General features: G+C 42.3%; 1 protein-coding gene across 1 annotated transcript in view; it reads left to right on the top strand.

The window, feature by feature from the left end:
- LOC126060204 (beta-galactosidase-1-like protein 2) overlaps positions 1 to 21,525 on the top strand; it is a 63,386-nt gene extending 41,861 nt beyond the window's left edge. Inside the window, exons 8-20 of the mRNA XM_049856348.1 lie at positions 511 to 575; positions 4,479 to 4,563; positions 5,387 to 5,524; positions 6,203 to 6,283; positions 6,917 to 7,023; positions 16,474 to 16,620; positions 18,228 to 18,299; positions 18,750 to 18,837; positions 19,508 to 19,595; positions 19,951 to 20,062; positions 21,009 to 21,125; positions 21,228 to 21,291; positions 21,441 to 21,525. Of these exons, the coding sequence (XP_049712305.1) occupies positions 511 to 575; positions 4,479 to 4,563; positions 5,387 to 5,524; positions 6,203 to 6,283; positions 6,917 to 7,023; positions 16,474 to 16,620; positions 18,228 to 18,299; positions 18,750 to 18,837; positions 19,508 to 19,595; positions 19,951 to 20,062; positions 21,009 to 21,125; positions 21,228 to 21,291; positions 21,441 to 21,448 (1,172 nt within the window). The 3' untranslated portion in view covers positions 21,449 to 21,525. The remainder of the gene's footprint in view (positions 1 to 510; positions 576 to 4,478; positions 4,564 to 5,386; positions 5,525 to 6,202; positions 6,284 to 6,916; positions 7,024 to 16,473; positions 16,621 to 18,227; positions 18,300 to 18,749; positions 18,838 to 19,507; positions 19,596 to 19,950; positions 20,063 to 21,008; positions 21,126 to 21,227; positions 21,292 to 21,440) is intronic.
- Positions 21,526 to 21,731: the final 206 nt, after the last annotated feature.

The raw sequence follows: 21,731 nt of genomic DNA on the forward strand, positions 1-21,731 counted from the left end.
GGTAATGCAGACAGATGGAGCCAGAGAAAAATGGTTTTTGGGATTCTTTAACTGAAGTAATTCTGTCAGGTCTCTTTTCCTTTGGTCTTCTCTCCCCAAAACTTTTTCATTCCCTATACCCCACCCTACAGTGAGAGAAGCAGAATAATATTCTGAATTGAAAGTCAGAAGTCCTGTAGTCAGATTTTAGGTCTTAGGCTGTTCACCTTTCTGGGATTCAATGTATTCATCAGCATAACGTGGTGTATTTTAACTGCCCTTCACACTGCTCTGGACCATTCACTGTAAATGCTAAATGAAGCCCTTTGTAAACTGCATGGTTGGATATGAAGGCAGGATAATATCTTTATCCTTCACCATAAACCATTAAGTGCCAGCTGTGAGATGTCTGTGAGGTGTGTGGGGGAGGTCCTGGGGCCCAGCTCTTGTCCTGGGTACAAGCGCATGGCATCTCCTACCTGACAGTGTTTGTGGCAGGACCTCCTCACAGCATCTCCTTTCATTCCACAGTGCTTGCTACTCTTCATATGAAGAATATCTACAAAGAAACTTATCGAAAACTTTTTTCGTTTCAGGTGAGGACCTTTCAGAGATGGGGGACTTTTGGATTCTTGCTCATGCTAGGACCTGTTAGCTCATTTACTGGCACAATTCTCAGTAGTGATTAGTTCAGCTGAAGCATGAATCCATGTGCTCTTGAAATGCTTACTGTAGGTGATTTTAGGTTCAACTAAATCAAACTCATGTACCCACGGTAGACCATCCCTGGCCCCTAGCCTCTTAAAAGGAAACAGGCCAGGTAATTGGGCAGAGCCAGTCAGGTCTCCTCAGTGGGAACCCTCACAGAAGCCCAGAGGCTCTTTTCCCCCGAGTCACCACCCAGGTGCAGGGGATGGGAGCACACGCATGAATGAGAGCCATGTTGGCAGAGGAGCCTCAAGCTCAGTGTAGGAACTGCTATCCCTCCTAGCAGCCCTATAGGCATAGCTTCTAGGGGTGGTCAGGGGAACTCCTGGTTTCCAGACACATTGAATGCAGGGAGACCCAAAACTATGGCTTCCCACCAGGAATGTAGAAGTCATTCATAGTATTTCAGTCCAGATTCAATTTACTAATCAGAGGTCATTTTTACCAGAAGCATAGATAACATTCTACCTTTTTCAGGTGCTAAAGTGATCAGAATAGAAGGTGGACCCAAAGTCAGTTTGCATGGGGAAGGAGAAAGGTTTTTGTTACCCTTTACCTATAGCCCCATTCACTTGTAACTACTTATGGTCCAATGAGAAAGACAAGACATTTTAATGAGCAACTCAAGATAGGAAATATTAACTGCCATAGAAGTATTAATGGGTAATTGGATACCAGAGAGTGGCAGAGATTTCTGCTGCCAGAGGAGAGCAGTGACTTGATAATCAAATCATTTGTTAATTACCCATCAACATAAGGCATTGCCAGGAACTCTAAAAATAAGTTAAATACTGAATCTCAGCATCCTGAAGTCTGAGACAACGCTAAGACTTAGAAAAGAGTACAAAGGGCCATGGACAGCCACTTAAGGAAGGTACCGACATCATGGAATGGTGTGATTGGTGCCAGGACACACAGGGACTGCTGTGAGAGCATCCCAGAGACTATGCAGAGGGGATACAATTCCTGGTGCAAGGTGAGCCCTCAAGTAGGTGCTGGCTTAATGATGATGAAGCAGGGAGAATGGGAACCAGGAGTGAAAAGTGCTATGCTGTCTGTAATGAGCTAACCCTGCAGATGCGCTCAGTCACCATGCAGCTGATCTGTTAATAAATGTTTCTGTCACCTTCCATGTGTCCGTTAGGTACTGTTTTAGGCATTGTGGATAAAGCATTGAACAAAACCTACAAAATCATCACTTTCAGAGCTTATATTCTAGTTGGAGGAGACAAATAATAAACAAACAAGAGCAAATATAGAGTGCGAGATAGTAAAAGCTAGGAAAACATTATACATCTGTGTGTAAAGCTTTTGGTTTACTTAACCCTTCCACACATTTTTCATGTTTAATTTTTATGTTTATCTTGTAAGGAGCTATTATTCTTATTTCCATTTTACAGATGAGGAAACCATGACTCATAAAGGCTAAATTACTGATTTGAGCTCACACCTAGACAATCAAAATGATATAGAAGAAGCAATCCAGACCCAAGCCCCATCCTTTTGTCGTTATATAATGCCACCCCTCATCTCAACACCTCTTTTGGTGAGAGAAGGGTTTTATATGGTATTGGGGCAATCAAAGGAGTCAAATACTGCAAATGAGAACCCACAGCTTTAGTAAATGGATTGTAATTTCTAATGCATTTCTTGTGCTTGAGTAAGAAAGAGAACAACACAAGAGAAACAGTTGTTAGGACAGATGTTGTAACAGAAAGTGAATAGAGGGAGAAAGCAGGGCTTTTGAGCCCCCATTTTGTTTTCATATTTTCTAGCAGAGAGAATCCCCTCCAGACTGGACAAGGAACAGCCTGTAGAGTTAAGGAAGAGCTACAGGTAGAACCAGATGAGGAGTTAATGTTTCCAGTTTATTCAGAATGAGCACTGGCCCAGGTGCTACACTAGGCTCTCCGTCTATACTGGTGGTCAAACAGACATGCCCCTTGTCTTTGGGGAGGCTAGATCTAGCTTTTTTACAGCCTGGGAGGCTTTATTCTGATCAATATCCTCATGAGAGAAGATACATAATTCATGCTTATAAAGGGCCCCGAGGAGACAGTGCTGGAAGGTGATGCTAATCTACCAAACGATAAAACCTTGTGTTTCTCAGTAGGTCGAAATTAACAAAGAGTAACTGTGAAGTCCCTGCATTAAAAGAAAACAAAAGCAACAATAACAAAGCTAAATGACCAAGTACGGACATGAAAAGATCCAGCTTGAGAGCAGTTTATGTTTTAGGATGTTAGTTGACCACAAGCTCCACCCAAATCAAATCTATGACATCTGCTGCCAAGAGTTTTGAAAACTTGGGTTTTATTAATGGAAGTTATATTCCCACGGTTCTCCATACTGGTAAAAATACATTTGGATTATTTGTTTTCTGTTTTTCTGCTCAGGCCATCATGTCTCAGGATGTTTTTTTGTTTTGTTTTTTTAATTGTGCTTTAAGTGAAAGTTTACAGCTCAAGTTAGTTTCTCATACAAAAAATTTATACACACATTGTTATGTGATCCTAGTTGCTCTCTCTACAATGTGACAGCACACTCCTTCAGGAGGTATTTTAACAAGGTGGGATACTTTGAGGAGATCTGGTTTAGGGTTTATGTAAGGATGAATTAAAGGAACTGGGAAGGAGTCTCACATTGAAGAAAACTTGGTTGGTGAGCATCTTCAAAATTTGGGGCTGTTTTCATGTGAGAGGGAAATCTTTGTAGTACCAGAGAGCAGAATTTGTTTCAATGTGTAAAAATTAATAAGAAAACATAAATTGACCCAATATAAAGATTATATTCTAACACACAAAACTGAACAATGACTGGAAAATGGCTGTTAGCAGTTCAGTATTTAGAGATGGAAATGCATACATAAGGTGAGGGGCGATATACAAGAATACCTCAAATAAGGAATAATTTTTAATGTAAGGATCTTGATTTGAGAACTCTGTGCTATTGAGAGAAGGGAAGTTGCAGTCACCTGAATTAGATGGCCTCAGTTTAATGAGCCTTAAAGATTGAGAACATTATTTTTGAAATTCAATATAATTTTTTAAAATGTTTAATAAAAACATCCAAGGAGAAATATAGACAAAGATAAGGCCAAATCACAGACTTTGTGGTGAAAAAAGTTGGAGGGTTCCACAGCCTTCTTGGAAGCATTTGACAGTTTAGGCAATGACACAGATATTGCAGAGAATGGTTGGAAGGGCACCAGAGTTGGAGACTGTGATAGCCACAAGGGCAGAAATTCAAAGGACTGATTACTTTTATAGTCCTAGAATAAGCAACATTGAAAGGGTTAACTAGGGCATTCAGTCTGAATAGAGAAGCTAGTAAGTCCCAATGGATTGGAAACATGAAGACTAGAGAGGACACAGTGACAGCAAAGGGAAGAATGGGAGCTGAGATGCATGGGAAACTGGGTTTCTGGAATGCCCCTTTAATAGGATTCAGCATTTTGGGTAATAATTCATTGAATATTTGTAGTGTTTCCTCTGTGTCAGGCAGTTTCTTACTAGACCTCTACTCTGAACACTCAAGAGAGCCTTTGGTTCTAGAAAGGGCAAGGTTGAAATGGCAATTAGTTTTACCTAGCTTGGGCAGGAAGGCCAGTGAAGGCAAAAGAGGAATATATGAGAGGGTAAGTAGAACTCAGAGTCTGTAAGCAGAGAGGGAATGCTCCGAGTTTTAAAGGGCGCCTGTGAGAACTGGATTTTACAATTACCTTCTAAGCAATCTAGGGCATTCTGAATTGCACCAAACTTTTCTCAATTGACATTTCATTTTTTTCTCAGGGTCTTAGTCCTGTATTAATGACAGTATATACAGCAAGCTCCTTTGACACATGGGGCCTTATCCGCCGCACTCTTGATTTGCACAGTAAGTACCCTTTAGTTCCTTTTTCAGGAGAATAGAAGTACCCAGCACAGGCCTATTTTTTTCTGCTGATTAGTATGCTTGAGATTTATGAGACAAGGATCTTAGATGCTATAGCTTCATAAGCATCAACGTGATTAGACACCTTGAAGACATCTATGCCATAAAATGACAGCATAGAATTGGCATCCCAGAGATCATTTTAATTGAAGTTGAAATTTTAGCAATGTTTTCATTCTAATTCCAATTTGTTGAGGGCATTAATCAGAGTGAATTGTTCTGACAACTAGAGAAATTCCGTGAAAGTGTGTTGGATGCAAGTAGAAAGTTATTTCGTCTGAGATTATCCACCAAATCCTCCCTGGAGAATTGGCCATGATCATTATAATATGGTTTGAAGAGAAATGTTCCTGCTGCCATGATTTCAGATCCATCTTTGTCTGAAGTTACCAAGCGCTTCCAAAACACTTAACCTGGGCATACATTTCCCTAAGACAAAGATACACAAGTAATAATTTTTTAATACATGTGGTTTGTTTGATAGGAAAAAAAAAAAAACTTCCAAAATGTGAAAACTAGAAGAAAATAAAAAACGACTTTGGTTTATGAAAATGATGTTGGGAATAACGCCATCAGTTCTTCCCAGGGAATTCTAGCTAAACCCACACGTTTTTTGGGCATGAGGTCTTGGTAGATGTTGAAGGACTGAGCAGTTAAGTTGAATACTTTGGGTCTAGATGATTTGGAAGGCCCATTGAGGGGTTATTAACATCTCTTATACTCTAATTCTCTGTCCCATTGTCCTTTTCTTCTTACCTGTCTGCAGTGTTGTTGAAAGATGTGCGTGAAATGTTCACACTTAGGTTTTCCCTCAACTTCTATATGTTCCATGGTGGCACCAACTTTGGCTTCATGGGCGGAGCTATGTCTTCAAAAAACTATGTCTCTGTGGTCACCAGCTACGGCAAGTACTTGTCCCTGAGTTGTTTCCAGCCTATTCCACCCCACTATTTGAGACTGGCCCTGAGAGTAATCTTGAGAACTGTTAGTTTTTCTTTAACACATACTGGAGATTGAGGATTTGATAGTTGGTCCTCTTGACAACACTAGAATTTATACGCCACTAGACTCTAGGCTTTCTGGGACTTTGCACATGGTAGCCTACTCTTGTTCATCTGCTGCATAGACTCTTGTTTTTAGAGGTTCATTGCAGAACAGGATACTCTGGGTATTGCACCAGGGTATAGACTAATAGTTCTTTCCCAATCTATAGCTCTACTGATAGACCAAGAAACAAGCTGAGGGTGAAAGAAATAAAGGAGTTCAATTGGAAATTGAGTAGGAAGGAGGAACCATTGGATCAAAGTAGCCTCTAGTCTCAGCCAGTGGTTTACTACAGGTCCATAGGCTTGTGCTATTTGTCTCTTATTGAAAGCCCTGGAAAGTATGGTAGTCTCTCCTGGCTTGAACTAACTGGGACACAGGCAAAGCTTCCAGGAAGATGGGGACTTGGCATTTTATTGTGCAATGCCCAAAGTTTTTTTCTTCCCAAAGCTGCTGTATTAAAGATTCTTTTACTTGGTACTAAACTCTCATCCCTTCCTTTGCTGGCAGAAGTGACACATTTCCGTATATTTTTCAGACTATGGGGCACTGCTGACAGAGGATGGAGACTACACCCCTGAATACCTCACATTTCAAGAGTATTTTAGCTCTGTCCTAGGTACCTAGCAACAACCTCAATCTGAATGAAACCTCAGTCCCTTAAGCAGCCTCTGTCCTGTAAAGGGAAGAGTGAGGGAATGGGGAGAGGTCTTTTGGAGAGATGTCCAGTTTTCTCCAACTCACTGTATCAAAAGGCACCAGGATTCAAATATGCAGGTGGCACAATGCCTGCCTTCTAGGTGCTCAACATAGAGGGCCTAGTTGATAGTGGAGGCTGTGCATCAGAATGCTCCATGGAACTCGTAAAGCCCAGAGGTGCCCAGGCTCTGCCCAGAGCTGTTAGAGGAGTATGTCCTGGTTGTGCTGGGGAGGAAGGGGTGGAATCCGGCCATGGGTATTTTTCTATCAGTGTTTAGGAGATGCTGATGAACAGCCTGGTTGAGAACTACTGGCCCAGAGCATGCAGCTGATGTGCCACCTCCTCTTCCAAGATAGCAGGCACCCTGCCTAGCCTATGTATATAAAAGGATCCCACCCACTCATAGCCTGCCTCATGACTCTTCCTGAAATTGGCAGTCATGTCCTATGACTGAACCCTTCATTCCTGGTGGCTTTGTGATAGTACATTGTGCCCTTGAACGGGATGGGATGGGGGATCCTGGAATGCTCAACTACCTGTTTCTCATTTCAGTGGTTCCCACACACCTCCAACCAGAACGTAAACCTAAGGCTGTGTATAACACAGTGATACCATCACACTACTTGTCACTGTGGGATATCCTGCCCTACCTGGAGAAGGTGAGCAATTCCTGGGCATAGAAACATAATTAACCTTTGGACAGAAGAAAAAAGGGGAAAGGCTTAGCTCGCAAAACATGGATAATGTCTGGCTCCAGTATTTACCAGCTCTGAGACCTTAGGGACGTCATTTAATGTCACTCTCTCTAAGTCTCCCCATCTGTAAAATGAGGCTAATAATAGTACATGCCTTATATAGAGTTGTGTGGATTTAAGAGTTAATATCTGTACCTGGCACGTTGCGAGTGCTAAAGATTTGTTACATGTTATAAAGATTTTTATAGAGATATTATTTTATAGATATTTTAAATAGATATAAACATAGATATTTATATTTAATCCACAGGTATATGGATTTTGCATATACATAGATTAAAAAAAAAAAAAACAATTTCCATCGAGTCATTTCCAACTCATAGTGACCCTATAAAACAGGGTAGAACTGCCCCATAGGGTTTCCAAGGGGCGCCTGGTGGATTCAAACTCCTGACCTTTTGTTAGCAGCCATAGCTCTTAACTACTACGCCACCAGGGTTTCCATACATAGATACAGAGAGTATTTTTATAGAGCATGTTGGGCAGTTGGAGGGTCCAAGATTACATCCTAGGTGAAGTGACTTTTGAGATCTAAAGTGTGAATACGTGCTGATGAGATGACAACAGGGTGGAGTGGGAGAGGTAAAGGGAGTTTCAGGCACAGTGGACACCGTTTGAAAACGCAGAGGAAACTGTGTGTTTGGAGACATGCAAATAGGATTAGAGAAAAAGTGGCGGGAAGGGAACCAGGCACTGCATACTGGAGGGCTTTTGTGGTTTTGTTTTTATATTTTCTAACGGAATTTCAAAACAAACAAAAGTGGAGAGAATAGTAGTGAACCCTGCCATGTGTGAAACACCCAGCTTCAGCTTTATCAGTGTTGCACTAATCTTGTTTTATCTACACCGTTACTCATTATTCCAGCCCTCTACAGGATTATCTTAAAGCAGATCCCAAATATCATATAAATTCAGCTGTGACTATTTCAGTACGTATCTCAAAAGATAAGGACTCTCTTTAAGACATAACTACAAAATCATTATCATCCTGAGTAATAATAACAGTAATAATGTTGTTGTTAGAGGCCATCAAGTTGGTTCACATTCATGACGACCCTATGTACAACAGAACAAAACACTGCCTGGTCCTGCACCATCCTCACAATCATTGACAAGCTTGAGCCCATTGCGGCAGCCACTATGCCAATCCATCTCATTGAGGGTCTTCCTCTTTTTCGCTGACCCTGTACTATACCAAGCATGATGTCCTTCTCCAGGGATTGATCCCTCCTGATAACACTTTCAAAGTATGTGAGATGAATTCTCACCATCCTCGCTTCTAAGGAGCATTCTGGCTGTACTTCTTCCAAGACAGATTTTTTTGTTCTTCTGGCAATATTCTTTGTCAACACCATAATTCAAAGGCATCAATTCTTCCTTATTATTGTCCAGCTTTCACATGCCTATGAGGCGACTGAAAATTCCATAGCTGGGGTCCGAGTACCTTAGTCCTCAAGGTGACATCTTTGCTTTTTAACACTTTAAAGAGGTCTTTTGCAATAGATTTGCCCAATGCAATACGTCATTTGATTCTTTTTAATTTTAAATTTATTTCTTTGTCAAAGAAATTACAGTAAATTTTAAAATACATTGATGTATCTTTTTTCCCCTACCAAATGAACCTAGGTTTATTTTTGGAATGTATGTTGGTACTTTGCTGGCATGATCTTGGTAATATGACAGCTCACATCTCAGAGAGTGCAAACCGAAACCAGCTTTTTTTATTAAAATTGTGCTTTATATGAAGGTATACAGAGCAAATTATTTTCTCATTAAACAATTAATACACATGTTGTTTTGTGACATTGGTTACCAACCCTATGATGTGTTAACACTGTCCCCTTCTCAACCTTGGGTTCCCCATTACTGGCTTTCCTGTCCTTTTCTTCTGTCTTGTCCTTGCCACTGTGCTGGTGTGCCCATTTAGGGTCATTTTGTTTTATGGGCCTGTCTAATCTTTGGCTGAAGAGTGAACATCAGAAGTGACTTCAGTACTGAGTTAAAAACGTGTCTGGGGGCATTCCTCTCGGGCTTTCTCCAGTCTCTGTCAGACTAGTAAGTCTGATCTTTTTGTGAGTTAGAATTTTTTTCTACATTTTTCTCCAGCTCTGCCTGGGATCCTCTATTGTGATCCCCATTAGAACAGTCAGTGGTGGTAGCCAGGCACCATCTAGTTGTGTTGGACTTAGTCTGGTGGAGGCTGTGGTAGTAGTGGTCCATTAGTCTTTTGAACTAATCTTTCCCCATGTGTCTGGTTTTCTTCATTCTCCATTGCTCCAGCTGGGGTGGGACCAGTGGAATATCTCAGATGGCTGCTCACAAGCTTTTAAGGTCCAAAACGCTACTCACCAAACTAGGATGTAGAACACTTTCTTTATAAACTATGTTATGCCAATTGAGCTAGATGTTCCCCGAGATCATGGTCCCTAGCCCTCAGTCCCTCAGGGAGTTTGGATGTGTCTATGAAGCATCCATGATCTTGCCTTGGTCAAGGTGTCCTGACTTCCCCAGTATTGCGTACTGTCCTACCCTTCATCAGAGTTACCACTTATCTGTTGTCTAGTTAGTGTTTTTCCCTCCCCAATCTTCTCTTACCTCATAACCCTCAAAGATTATTTCTTTCTGTTTGTAACCCTTTTCATGAGTTTTTATAATAGTGGTCTCATACAGTATTTGTCCTTTTGTGACTGACTTATTTCACTCAGCATAATGCCCTCCAGATGCATCCATGTTGTGAGATGTTTCACAGATTCATCATTGTTCTTTATCGTTGCATAGTATTCCATTGTACGTATGTACCAGTTTGTTTATCCATTCATCTGTTGATGGGCACCTAGGTTATTTCCACCTTTTTGCTATTGTGTATAATGCTGCAATGAACGTGAGTGTGGATACACCTGTTCGTGAGATGGCTCTTATTTCTCTAGATGTATTCCTAGGAGTGGGATTGCTGGATCATATGATCTTCCTTATTCATTGTCCAGCTTTCGCATGCACCTGAGGCTGCTGAAAACACCATGGCTTGGGTCAGGCGCGCCTTAGTCCAAAAGGTGACATCTTTGCTTTTTAACACTTTACAGAGGTCTTTTCCAGCAGACTTGCCTAATGCAATGTGTCTTTTGATTTCTTGACTGCTGCTTCCATGGGTGTTGATTGTGGAACCAAGTAAAATGAATCCTTGACAACTTCAATCTTTTCTCCATTTTTCATGATATTGCTTATTGGTCCTGTTGTGAGGATTTCTGTTTTCTTTATGTTCAATCGTAACTCATCCTGGAGGCTGTAATCTTTGATCTTCATCAGTAAGTGCTTCAAGTCCTCTTCACTTTCAGCTAGCATGGCTGTGTCATCTGCATATCGCAGGTTGTTAATGAGCCTTCCACCAGTCCTGATGCCACGTACTTCTTCATATAGTCCAAAGTCTCAGATTATTTGCCCAGCATACAGGTGGAAAGAGTATGGTGAAAGGATACAACCTTGACACACACCTTTCCTGATTTTAAGCTGCGCAGTATCCTTTTGTTCTGTTCGAACGACTACCTTGTAATCTATGTACAGGTTCCTCATGAGCACAATTAAGTGTTCTGGAATTCCCACTCTTCGCAGTGTTATCCATAATTTGTTATGATCCAAACAGTCAAATGCCTTTGCGTAGTTAATAAAACACAGGTAAACATCTTTCTGGTATTCTTTGCTTTCAGCCAAGGTGTATATGACATCAGCAAATTGATATCCCTCGTTCCACATCCTCTTCTGAATCTGGCTTGAATTTCTGGCAGGTCCCTATCAGCGTATTGCTGCAACAGTGTTTGAATCATCTTCAGCAAAATTTTACTTGCATGTGACATTAATGATATTGTTCAATAATTTCCACATTCTGTTGGATCACCTTTCTTTGGAATGCGCACGAATACGAATCTCTTCCAGTCACTTAACCAGGAAGCTGTCTTCCAAATTTCTAGGCATAGACAAGTGATCACTTTCAGTGTTGCATCCATTTGTTGAAATATTTCAGTTGGTATTCTGTTAATTCCTGAAGACTTGTTCTTGCCATTGCCTTCAGTGCAGCTTGGATTTCTTCCTTCAGTACTGTTGGTTCTTGATCATATGCTGCCTCCTGAAATGGTTGAACGTCGATTAATTCTTTTTGGTAGTGACTCTGTGCATTCTTTCCATCTTCTTTCTTTTTTATAATTTTTATTGTGCTTTAAGTGAAAGTTTACAAATCAAGTCAGTCTCTCGCACGAAAACTTATATACACCTTGCTACATATTCCCAATTACTCTCCCCCTAATGAGACAGACCGCTCTCTCCCTCTGCTCTCTATTTTCGTATCCATTTTGCCAGCTTCTAACCCCCCTACCCTCTCATCTCCCGTCCAGGCAGGAGAGGCCAACATAGTCTCAAGTGTCCACCTGATCCAAGAAGCTCACTCCTCACCAGCATCCCTCTCCAACCCCTTGTCCAGTCCAATCCATGTCCAATCCATTCTTCGGGAATGGTTTCTGTCCTGGGCCAACAGAAGGTCTGGGGGCCATGACCACCGGGGTCCTTCTAGTCTCAGTCAGACCATTAAGTCTGGTCTTTTATGAGAATTTGGGGTCTGCACCCCACTGCTCTCCTGCTCCCTCAGGGGTTCTGTGTTGTGTCCCCTGTCAGGGCAGTCATCGGTTGTAGCTGAGCACCATCTAGTTCTTCTGGTCTCAGGATGATGTAGTCTCTGGTTCATGTGACCCTTTCTGTCTCTTGGGCTCGTAATACCTTGTGTCCTTGGTGTTCTTCATTCTCCTTTGATCCAGGTGGGTTGAGACCAATTGATGCATTTAGATGGCTGCTTGCTAGCGTTTAAGACCCCAGACACCACTCTTCAAAGTGGGATGCAGAATTTTTCTTGATAGATTTTTTATGCCAATTGACTTAGATGTCGCCTGAAACCATGATCCCCAAACCCCTGCCCCTGCTACACTGGCCTTCGAAGCATTCAGTTTATTCAGGAAACTTCTTTGTTTTTGACTTAGTCCAGTTCCTTCCATCTTCTTTTAAATGTTTCCAGCATCGGTCAGTGTTTTGCCCATAGAATCCTTCAAAACTGCAACTCAAGGCTTGAATTTTTTTTCATGTTTTTCAACTTGAGAAATACCTAGCGTGTTCTTTCCTTTTGGTTTCCTAACTCCAGGTCTTTGCACATTTCATGGTAATACTTTAGTTTGTCTTCTCCAGCTGCCCTTTGAAATCTGTTCAGCGCTTTTACTTCATCATTTCTTCCATTTGCTTTAGCTACTTGATGTTCAAGAGCAAGTTTCAGAGTCTCTTCTGACATCCACTTCGGTCTTTTCTTTCTTTCTTGTCTTTTTAATGACCTCTTGCTTTCTTCATGTATGATGTCATTCCACAACTTGTCTGGTCTTCGGTCATTAGTGTTCAATGCATCAAATCTATTCTTGAGATGATCTCTAAATTCAGATGGAATGTAATTAAGGTCATCCTTTGGCTCTCACGGACTTGTTTTAATTTTCTTTAGCTTCATCTTGAACTTGCCTATGAGCAATTGATGGTCTGTTCCACAACCATCCCCTGGCCTTCTTCTGACTGATGGTCTTGAGCTCCTGTGTCATTTCTTTCCACAGATGTAGTCAGTTTGATTTCTGTGTATTCAGTCTAGTGAGGTCCATGTGTATAGTTGGTGTTTATGTTGTTGAAAGAAGGTATTTGCAAGGAATAAGTCATTGATCTTGCAAAATTCTGTTGTGCCATCTCTGTTGTCATTTCTATTACCAAGTCCATATTTTCCAACTACTAATCCTTCTTTAATCCTTCTTTCTTTCCAACTTTCACATTCCAATCACCAGTAATTGTCAATGCATCTTAATTGCATGTTTAAACAATTTCAGACTGCAGAAGTTGGTAAAATCTTCAATTTCTTCATCTTTGGCATTAGTGTTTGGTGGATAAATTTGAATAATAGTCACATTAACTGATCTTCCTTGTAGATGTATGAATATTATCCCATCACTGACAGCATTGCACTTCAGATAGATTTTGAAGTGTTCTTCTTGACGATAAATGTGACGCTACTCTCTGCAATTGGTCATTCCTGACGTAGTAGACCATGTGATTGTCTGATTCAAAATGGCCAATACCAGCCCATTTCAGTTCACTAATGCCTAGAATATCAGAGTTTATGCATTCCATTTCATTTTTGATGACTTCCAGTTTTCCTAGATTCGTACTTCATGCATTCCATATTCTGATTATTAATGGATGTTTGCAGCTGTTTCTTCTTATTTTGAATCATGCCACATCAGCAGATGAAGGTCCCAAAAGCTTTACTCCATCCATGTCATTAAAGTTGACTCCACTTTGAGGAGACAGCATTCTCCAGTTGTATTTTGAGTGCCTTGCAACCTTAGAGGCTTATCTTTTCTTTTTTTTTTTAACTTTTATTGAGCCTCAAGTGAACGTTTACAAATCAAGTCAAACTGTCACATATAAGTTTATATACACCTTACTCCGTACTCCCACTTGGTCTCCCCCTAATGAGTCAGCCCTTCCAGTCTCTCCTTTCGTGACAATTTTGCCAGCTTCCAACTCTCTCTATCCTCCCATCCCCCCTCCAGACAGGAGATGCCGACACAGTCTCAAGTGTCCACCTGATACAAATAGCTCACTCTTCATCAGCATCTCTCTCCTACCCACTGTCCAGTCTCTTTCATGTCTGATGAGTTGTCTTCGGGAATGGTTCCTGTCCTAGGTTAGAGGCTTATCTTCCAGCACTATGTCAGACAATATTCCACTGCTATTCAGGAGGTTTTCACTGGTCATGTTTTTCAGAAGTAGACTGCCAGGTCCTTCTTCCTAGTCTGTCTTAGAAGCTTCACTGAAACCTGCCCACCATCGTGGACCCTGCTGGCATTTGAAATACTGGTGGCATAGCTTCCACCATCACAGCAACACGAAAGCTACCACAGTATGAGAAACTGACAGAGGAGTGATGGATAATATAGTAATAATAGTTCCTAATTATTAATGGAAAATGTTTAGCAACCATCTCTCTGGGGGAAAGCTATGATTATCAGTGTAGATCCTCAGAGCATGGCTGATTTCATCTACTAAATGTGATGCACTGAGCACAGAGAGAAGCCCCCAGTCAACTGTTGTGGCTGGCACAAGTGAGCTCTAGCACACCACTGTGGAAAATCCTTTCTTAGTTGTCTCGTAAATGTCTTTTAAGCATTGGTTTGTTAAGATTAATGTATACATGATGTCCATCTCACATTGCACTTAGTTGATATGTCTCTTTTAATCTAAAGATTTTTTTTCTTTTTTTCATTCCATTTATTTATTGAAGTACCTGGACTCTAGAATTCTATACTTTTTTTTTTTTTTTTTTGCTGATTAGATTCCCACTGTGTTAGGTAACATGTACCTATACTCCCTGCATTTTTTTAAAACTGAGAGGTCTTGGTGCTCAAGAGGATTCAGGTTAGGGTTTTTATTTGTTTGCATGTATACTTCATCTGTGGTGCTGTGTGCTTCCTGTGTATCATATCCCAGGCATATACTATCTGGTTGTTTCTGTTCTCATAATTGATCAGTGGGTTCAGGTGTTGTTAGCCCAATCCATCCATTATAAACTTTCCCATCATCCTTTTACCTGATGGTTCTAGCAGCCATTGACAATTATTGCCTACATTCAGTTTTTGTTGTTGTTAGTTGCTATCGATTCGGTTTTGACTCATGACGACCTTATGTAAAGTAGAAAAGATGTTGTCCGGTCCTACACCATCCTCATGATTGTTGGTGTGTTTAAGCCCATTGTCGTAGCTATCGTGTCAATCCATCTCATTGAGGGTTTTGCTGACCCTTTACCAAACATGATGCTTTTTCTAGCGATTGGTCATTCATGATGACATGTCCAAAGTAAGTGAGCCAAAGTGAGCTGAAGTCTTCCCATCCTCACTTCTAAGATGCATTCTGGCTGTAGGACTTTCAAAATAGTATCGTTCTAATTAGTATCATTCCTTCTGTGTTTATTTACTTGAATTCTACATAGAATTTTCCTTCATCAGAATTGTTTTCTTACCCTGAAGTATAGTTTGTACAGAAAAGTTAAGAAAAAAATTCAAGTATTTTATTCTATCAGCATTATTAATTTATTCCTGGGGGCCCTCCAAAGGTAGCCAGAGAGTGGTTTCGCTGTTGTTGCTCTTCGTATGGTTATAAAAACATTTAATATGCTTCAACTTCATTGCAGTCTTTTTTTTTTTTTTTGATGCTCATATGCCATCTGTGACCAGTGGCTCCGAGTTGGCTCTCCTACCCTCTCCACATGACTCTAGAAGTCTTTGAGATCACCTTTGCCTTTTGTTCTCCTAGGATGTTTCAGGCTATGTGGTGGTGCGTTTCTTCCCACAGACCCGGAATCATATATTTCTATAAGAATCTCTGAAGGACCATATTTTGTGCTGAGAAGTTTGAGCATTTCCTTGAAAGTTATGGGGAGCCAGTTAAAGCAGGAACAGGAGTCCAGTGACTAGCTGTGCATCTCAAAGGGGTTCTCTGATAGCCATGTGGGGGTGGATTAGAGCAGGGCTGCGCCACAGCATTGCAAGAATCGGCAGTCTACTGTCATAATGAAGAAGAGAACTGGCAAAGCAGACATTTAGTCAGAGTCTTTAAGAGGTAATGGCTGGTTGATGTGGTATGTTAAGACAGAGAGAGGTCAAGGATACATCGTCCATTGTTTTTAACTTTTCAGCTGAATGGATTTTGTTGCTACTCTGGAAGGAAAAAGGGGGGTTGGAGAGTGCTGTGGTCAGCACAGTTTGGGTTATGTTGAGTTTGAAACATCTATTGACCTCCAGATGGAGACACCGGTGGGCATGAGGATAAACAGACTGGAGTGCTTTAGGTCAGTACTAGATCAGCAGATATTTCAGCGGAAGTCTCTCAGATAGTGTACAAAGGAAAAAAGAAGAGAGGGCCAAGGAAAGACAGAAACTGACATAGGTAGGCTGGGATTCCTGAGATCAGGAATCTAGTCCAAGCTCCACCATGAACTGATGAGTGAGTCCCACAAGCCATTCACTTTTCTTGACTTCAGCCTTTCCATCTGAAACATAAGAATTTCTCCCTGGCTAGCATATACAAAGAAACATGAGGTAGGCTTGGTAAACAAAACTGGCAATTTATATACCTCTGGTAAGCATGATCATCATTATATATTCTTTTTTATTCTATTCTCTCCAAGGCTCTTGGGACACGCCTGTGGTGAAGGCTTTGGGTGGGAGTTTCTGATTTTCTTCTCTCCAGCTTGAACCTTCAGTTGGGATCTTGCTCTTGTCTCTGCCACAGCCAATTCAATCTGTCAAGCCAATCTGCATGGAGGAGCTGCCTGTGAACCAAGGTAGTGGGCAGTCCACAGGATACACACTGTATGAGACTTCCATAACCACTGGAGGCATCCTCACATCAAGGGGTAATGTTCAAGATCGGGCTCAGGTAGGGAACAATAGGCTGGTTTTGGTGGCACTGCTTATAAGATAACCCAACCCTTGTTGAGGTGAATGTCTAAATGACAGTTAAATCTCTTTTTGACTTTCAAAAAACGATCGCTGTTTCTTTAGCCTCTGTGCCTTCAGTGAAATATTTTAAATGTATGCTACTGCTACTGTATGTCTAAGGTATGTAAACACCCCTGGGGAAGGTCCTTATGGGAACAGAAGATGTTTTAAGGAGACTTGGGAAGAATTTAAGCCCTAGTATTTACATAGCATATTTCAGTTGGCTCTTCTCATTTAATTCTGACAACACCCATGTGAGATATTTGTTACAAATGAGGAAACCTCATAGAAGTTTAATGACTTTTACAGGGTATTTGACTAAAAGTGACAAAGCCAAGACTGTAGGCTTCATCTTCCAAGTTAAGGCTGCTTTCACTTGGTATTGGTCACATTTTCTTGCTCATCACACTTCCTCTGTTCTTTCTATTGTCTTCTTCCAAGGCTTCAAGGACTTCTTTTTTGTTTGTGACTCCGGCTCTTCCCTCCTTCTTCTCAGATGCAGACCCATATTACTTGCTGTTCACTAGATATTTATCTGTGTTCCATAGACTTCTCAAAGTCATCCTGTTCAAAACCAAACTAATTAGCTACCTCACTAAACCTCACCCTGTCTCCCTAACTTAGTTCCTCAGTGGCCTGGATTGTGTTTTTGTCTCGGTGACCCATTTCTCAAGGAAGTATTTCGTCACACAGTATGTGCGCAGTAAATTATTGTGGAGTGCGTAGCCCTTGCAATTAGAATTTAGTAAGCTAAAATGTGAATTCTGTGTTTTGTATAAGATTAACCTTTATATGTTTTTAATACTTATGGTTTTTATTTTTATAGTTTCCTAGTAAGATTGTAAAATTGAAAATTTTGTAACCTAACTCAAACAATCTAAGGGGTAAATTACTTATGCTTATCTAATCCTGCATGGCTCAGGTGGTGGTGGTGGTTGTTGTTGCTAGGTGCGGTCAAGTAGGTTCCAAATCATCACGACCCTATGTGCAACAGAACGAAATGCTGCCTGGTCCCGTGCCATCCTCTCAATCGTTATTATGCTTGAGCCCATTGTTGCAGCCACTGTGTCAATCTTTCTCTTTGAGAGTCTTCCTGTCTTTCGCTGACCCTCAATTCAATTGTAAAAATTCAGTTGTAAAATTGAAAATTTTGTAATCTAATTCAAACAACCCAACCTAAACCCCCCCAAAAAAAAAACCAAACCCACTGCCTTCGATCATCCTTCCCACTGCCATCATCTCTTTCACACTGTTAACTCCTTCTTGACCTTCCTGTTTTCCTCATTCCCTGTGGGTCTTCATTTTTTTTTTTTTTTTTTTCGCTCTCTTTTGCCTACACTGGAGCCAGAGCCCAGAGATGATGTGGCACACTCTTCTCCCACTTGATCTCCTGCGTTTTAGCATTGTGCTGCCTTAAATCACTCTGTGTTGTGAACTCACAGGAGACAAAGCCCTAACAATTCCCTTAGACTTGCCCCTATCTTTTGCTTTTTAATGCCCTTCTTCCTTATGAGGCCCTAATACTGCTTTCCTTCTGTTTGGCAGGTGTTTTTGGATGAAAAGTATGTAGGAGTCTTGGATCATTCCACTGATCACCTGACCCTTCCCTTCAAAAATGTATGCAGTCCCATTGCTAATGGACTGATAGTTCTGGTGGCTGCCTGGACAGGGGGCTTACTTGTAGTGTACCTGGACCTTTTGGGTTGCCCCTTGCAGAGGAGCCCACAGGGACAAGGGGACCTGGGTGGATCTCTGAGGTACAGTGTCTGTGCTGTGCTCCCCCCTGGATATCTGCTGCTCATGAAGCTCTGGGCTGGTTACCAACCCCAACAGAGTGTCTGATAAAATGCTTAATGACTTTCCCTAAAAAGACTGGCATAGGAGAAGGGGATGAGCAGGAGGAGCACAGGCTTCCCTAGTCCATGAGCTGGAGGCTGCAGGCTCTGAAGTATCCAGTCCTGCTGTCAATCAGCCCTGCTCTGTCCTTATCCTAGCTCCAGGGGGGACTTGGGCAGTCTGTAGAAGGATGCCAAGGGGTGCCCACTCTGGCTGGTCTGTCTTGAGCAGAGCTACAGGAACTACTGGACTCTAAGTATCCTGGTGGAGAATCAAGGCCGGATTGCCTATGGGCAGAATATCAATAAGGAGAGAAAAGGTAGGCTCCTGAAGGGAGATGCTGAGACCCAGAGGTACCAAATTCCTTTTGCTCTTGCCCCTGACTGAGGACCATGTGGATAGTTATTTGCTTGGAGGAGAGCAGGATCTCTCAACCAGTGAACACCAGTGTGTAGAAGCTGTGACGTAGCCTTGCTTTGCTGGGAAAGGTCAAAGGGGGTCCCCCAAGTATGTTCTGAATGCAAGTCAGAGCCAGCGCATGCCTTTTCCTCTTCGGGGAGGGCTTTGACAGTTGCTCCACCAAGAGAAAGCTGAAGAAGAGAAACCCTACAGTGTCCCTTCTAGGGTACTCGATACTTTCTTCTCTGGAGCCCCACGCCTGCTGTCCTTTCCCTTCCCCCAGTGCTCCCTGGGCCCAGAACCTTGTATCCTTTCCTTCTTCTGCCCCTTTGCCTACCTGAGAGTTAAAGTTAACCTGAGCCCCTGTGCTGTCTAGAAAGTGGCAGAAAGTGAAGTACCTCCTATGCGTTCATGTGGGAGATATAAGCATCACATTAAGAGGTGCGCACTTAGAGAGAAAAGTCTTAAAAGGGTCTGCAGAAGCCTTCCATCTAGGTGAGGCTAGTAGTACATCCTCCTTCAGGGGAGCCCTGGCCTCAGCCAGTGTGCACCTCTGCCTCCTGCTTGCTCCCTTTCTCCCTCTCCACCAGGTTTAACTGGGAACATCTATCTGAATAATTCCCCATTAAGGGGATTTAAGATCTTCAGCCTGGAGATGAAGGCTAATTTCATACAAAGGTGGGTGCCCAGCCATTGGCTCAAGGTGACGCACAAAGAGGATAAGCATTTAGAGATGAAATGACCTCAGAGATCATCATCCCGACCTCTTTATTTGCAAATAAGAAAGACTGAGACTCAGACATTAAGGAAATGACCCCGGGTTTCATACTTGTCTGGGGCAAAGCGGTGACCAACCTCATTCACCCCATTGCCAGCCTCACTCCTTATTTATGCATCATGTACCCTAAAGCATATGCCTGTGCTCTAGAGAGGACACCAGGTTCTGGCAGGGGGAGACTTCCTCCAAAGGTCACCCTGATGCAATATAAAGAAAAGTACTAGTTGTCCACTTGCTGCTTGGCTGTTCCCTCAGGGGCCTTCCTAACCTGTGGAAACCATTCCCAAATCAAGTTTCGGGCCCTGCCTTCTTCCTTGGTTTCCTGAGAGTTGATCACACCCCCAGAGACACTTTCATAAAACTGAAGGTTAGTGAACTTTTTCCCCTGCCTGAGACCCCTCCAACCCTCCCACCCCAAAAGAACCTTTGAGAAAAAACTCCTTGGTAAATGGGTCCCAACTTATGTCCTGGGATCTAAGCTCACAAGGACCTCAGCCACCCATAGCCATCTGAGATGCTGCTCCTTCCCAGGTTTAGCCATGGTTGGGGTGATAAGCTTCCAGCTTATCAAGTGAAAGAGACATGAGTTGTGTTTCCTAGTGGGGATAGCTGCAGATCCATTTCACAGGGAATTCAGTGAAAGTGAGCCACCAGTCACCAGACAAACTCCAAGGACTTGAGACCCTGAACTCCTTAATGAACTGATCAGCCAGCCTGTGGTGAGAATGTTGTCAGTGGGATTCCAAGACACACCTGGAATTCTACAACTCTGGATATTCTTTGGGACTAGTGTGTTTTGATGAAGCCCTGACGGAAGAGGGAAAATCCCTCCCCTGGCTTAAGGCAGATGTAGGGACCAACTAAAACCCAAACTTGTTGCCATCAAGTTGATTTTGACTCATAGCGACCTTATAGGACAGAGTAGAACTGCCCCATAGGGTTTCCGAGGAGCAGCTGGGGAATTTGAGCTGCAGACCTTTTGGTTAGCAGCCAAGCTCTTAACCACTGTGTCATCAGGGCTCCAGATAGGGAGTAGGGAGATGACTTAGAAATCAGTACTTTCTTTTCTGAGGCCTGGCTGCTAAGCTAGCCCCAGGCTAGGGACAGGAACATAGAACTTTCCAAGTTACCTCTGATGTAGGGCCTTAGCTGGTACAGGAGTGTGTGAGCCCTGGTGAATCTTGCCTGGGGATGCCTATAATTTTGTGTGTCTATGATGGTGTGTGAGGTGTGTGTATGTGTAGGTGTCTTTACCTCCAGTGTCTTTACCTCTAGAGTTCAGATCCTCAGTTTTCCATTCCAATCTTTTCCAGGGCTGGAAAAAAGGAGTAATTTTTATCAATGGACAAAACCTAGGGCGCTACTGGGAGATAGGTCCCCAGGAAACTTTTTACCTTCCGGGACCCTGGCTTCATCCAGGAAAAAATGAGGTGAAACTACTGCCCACTCCAGCCTCCCATTCTACTTCTCTTGGGCTCTGCTTTGCCTTCAGAGGCATAATATAAACCTCCCTACCTTTTTCTTCTTGGTAGATCATCGTGTTTGAGGAAATGAAAGCTGGTCCTGACATTCAGTTCACAAACATATCTCACCTAGGTATGGCATTCTGAAGGGTAATTTGTTGCATCTGGGACCAGTCTTTTTGGATCTTTCTCAAGCTGCTGTTCCTCCCTTCTGGAAGCCACCCCTCCCTCCCAGAAGTGGGCATGTGACCCACAGTGGGCTAACTGGTCTTTCTTTTCCAGGATACTGAATCTTGAGTAGAGTGACATAAAGTAGCAAATCAGTTGAGCTGAGTCATCTCAGCCGTGGGGCTATAAGTAACCTGCCTGTCAACCCCAAACACCAAGGCTGCTGGAACTGCCCATCTGCTCATCCCAAGGCTTGCTTCGGGTTGGTCATCACCTCCTAACCTACCAGGACATTCTTCTTGTAACTGAAGTTAGCTAATCTCTTTCTGATGCTTACAAGATACGCCTACCTAATGGGCAATGTTTGTCATATTGCTGCAATAAAATCTGTTGACCGTTAAATAA

This window comes from Elephas maximus, chromosome 17 (genome assembly GCF_024166365.1).
Source record: "Elephas maximus indicus isolate mEleMax1 chromosome 17, mEleMax1 primary haplotype, whole genome shotgun sequence".
In the NCBI taxonomy this organism is placed as follows: Eukaryota; Metazoa; Chordata; class Mammalia; order Proboscidea; family Elephantidae; genus Elephas; species Elephas maximus.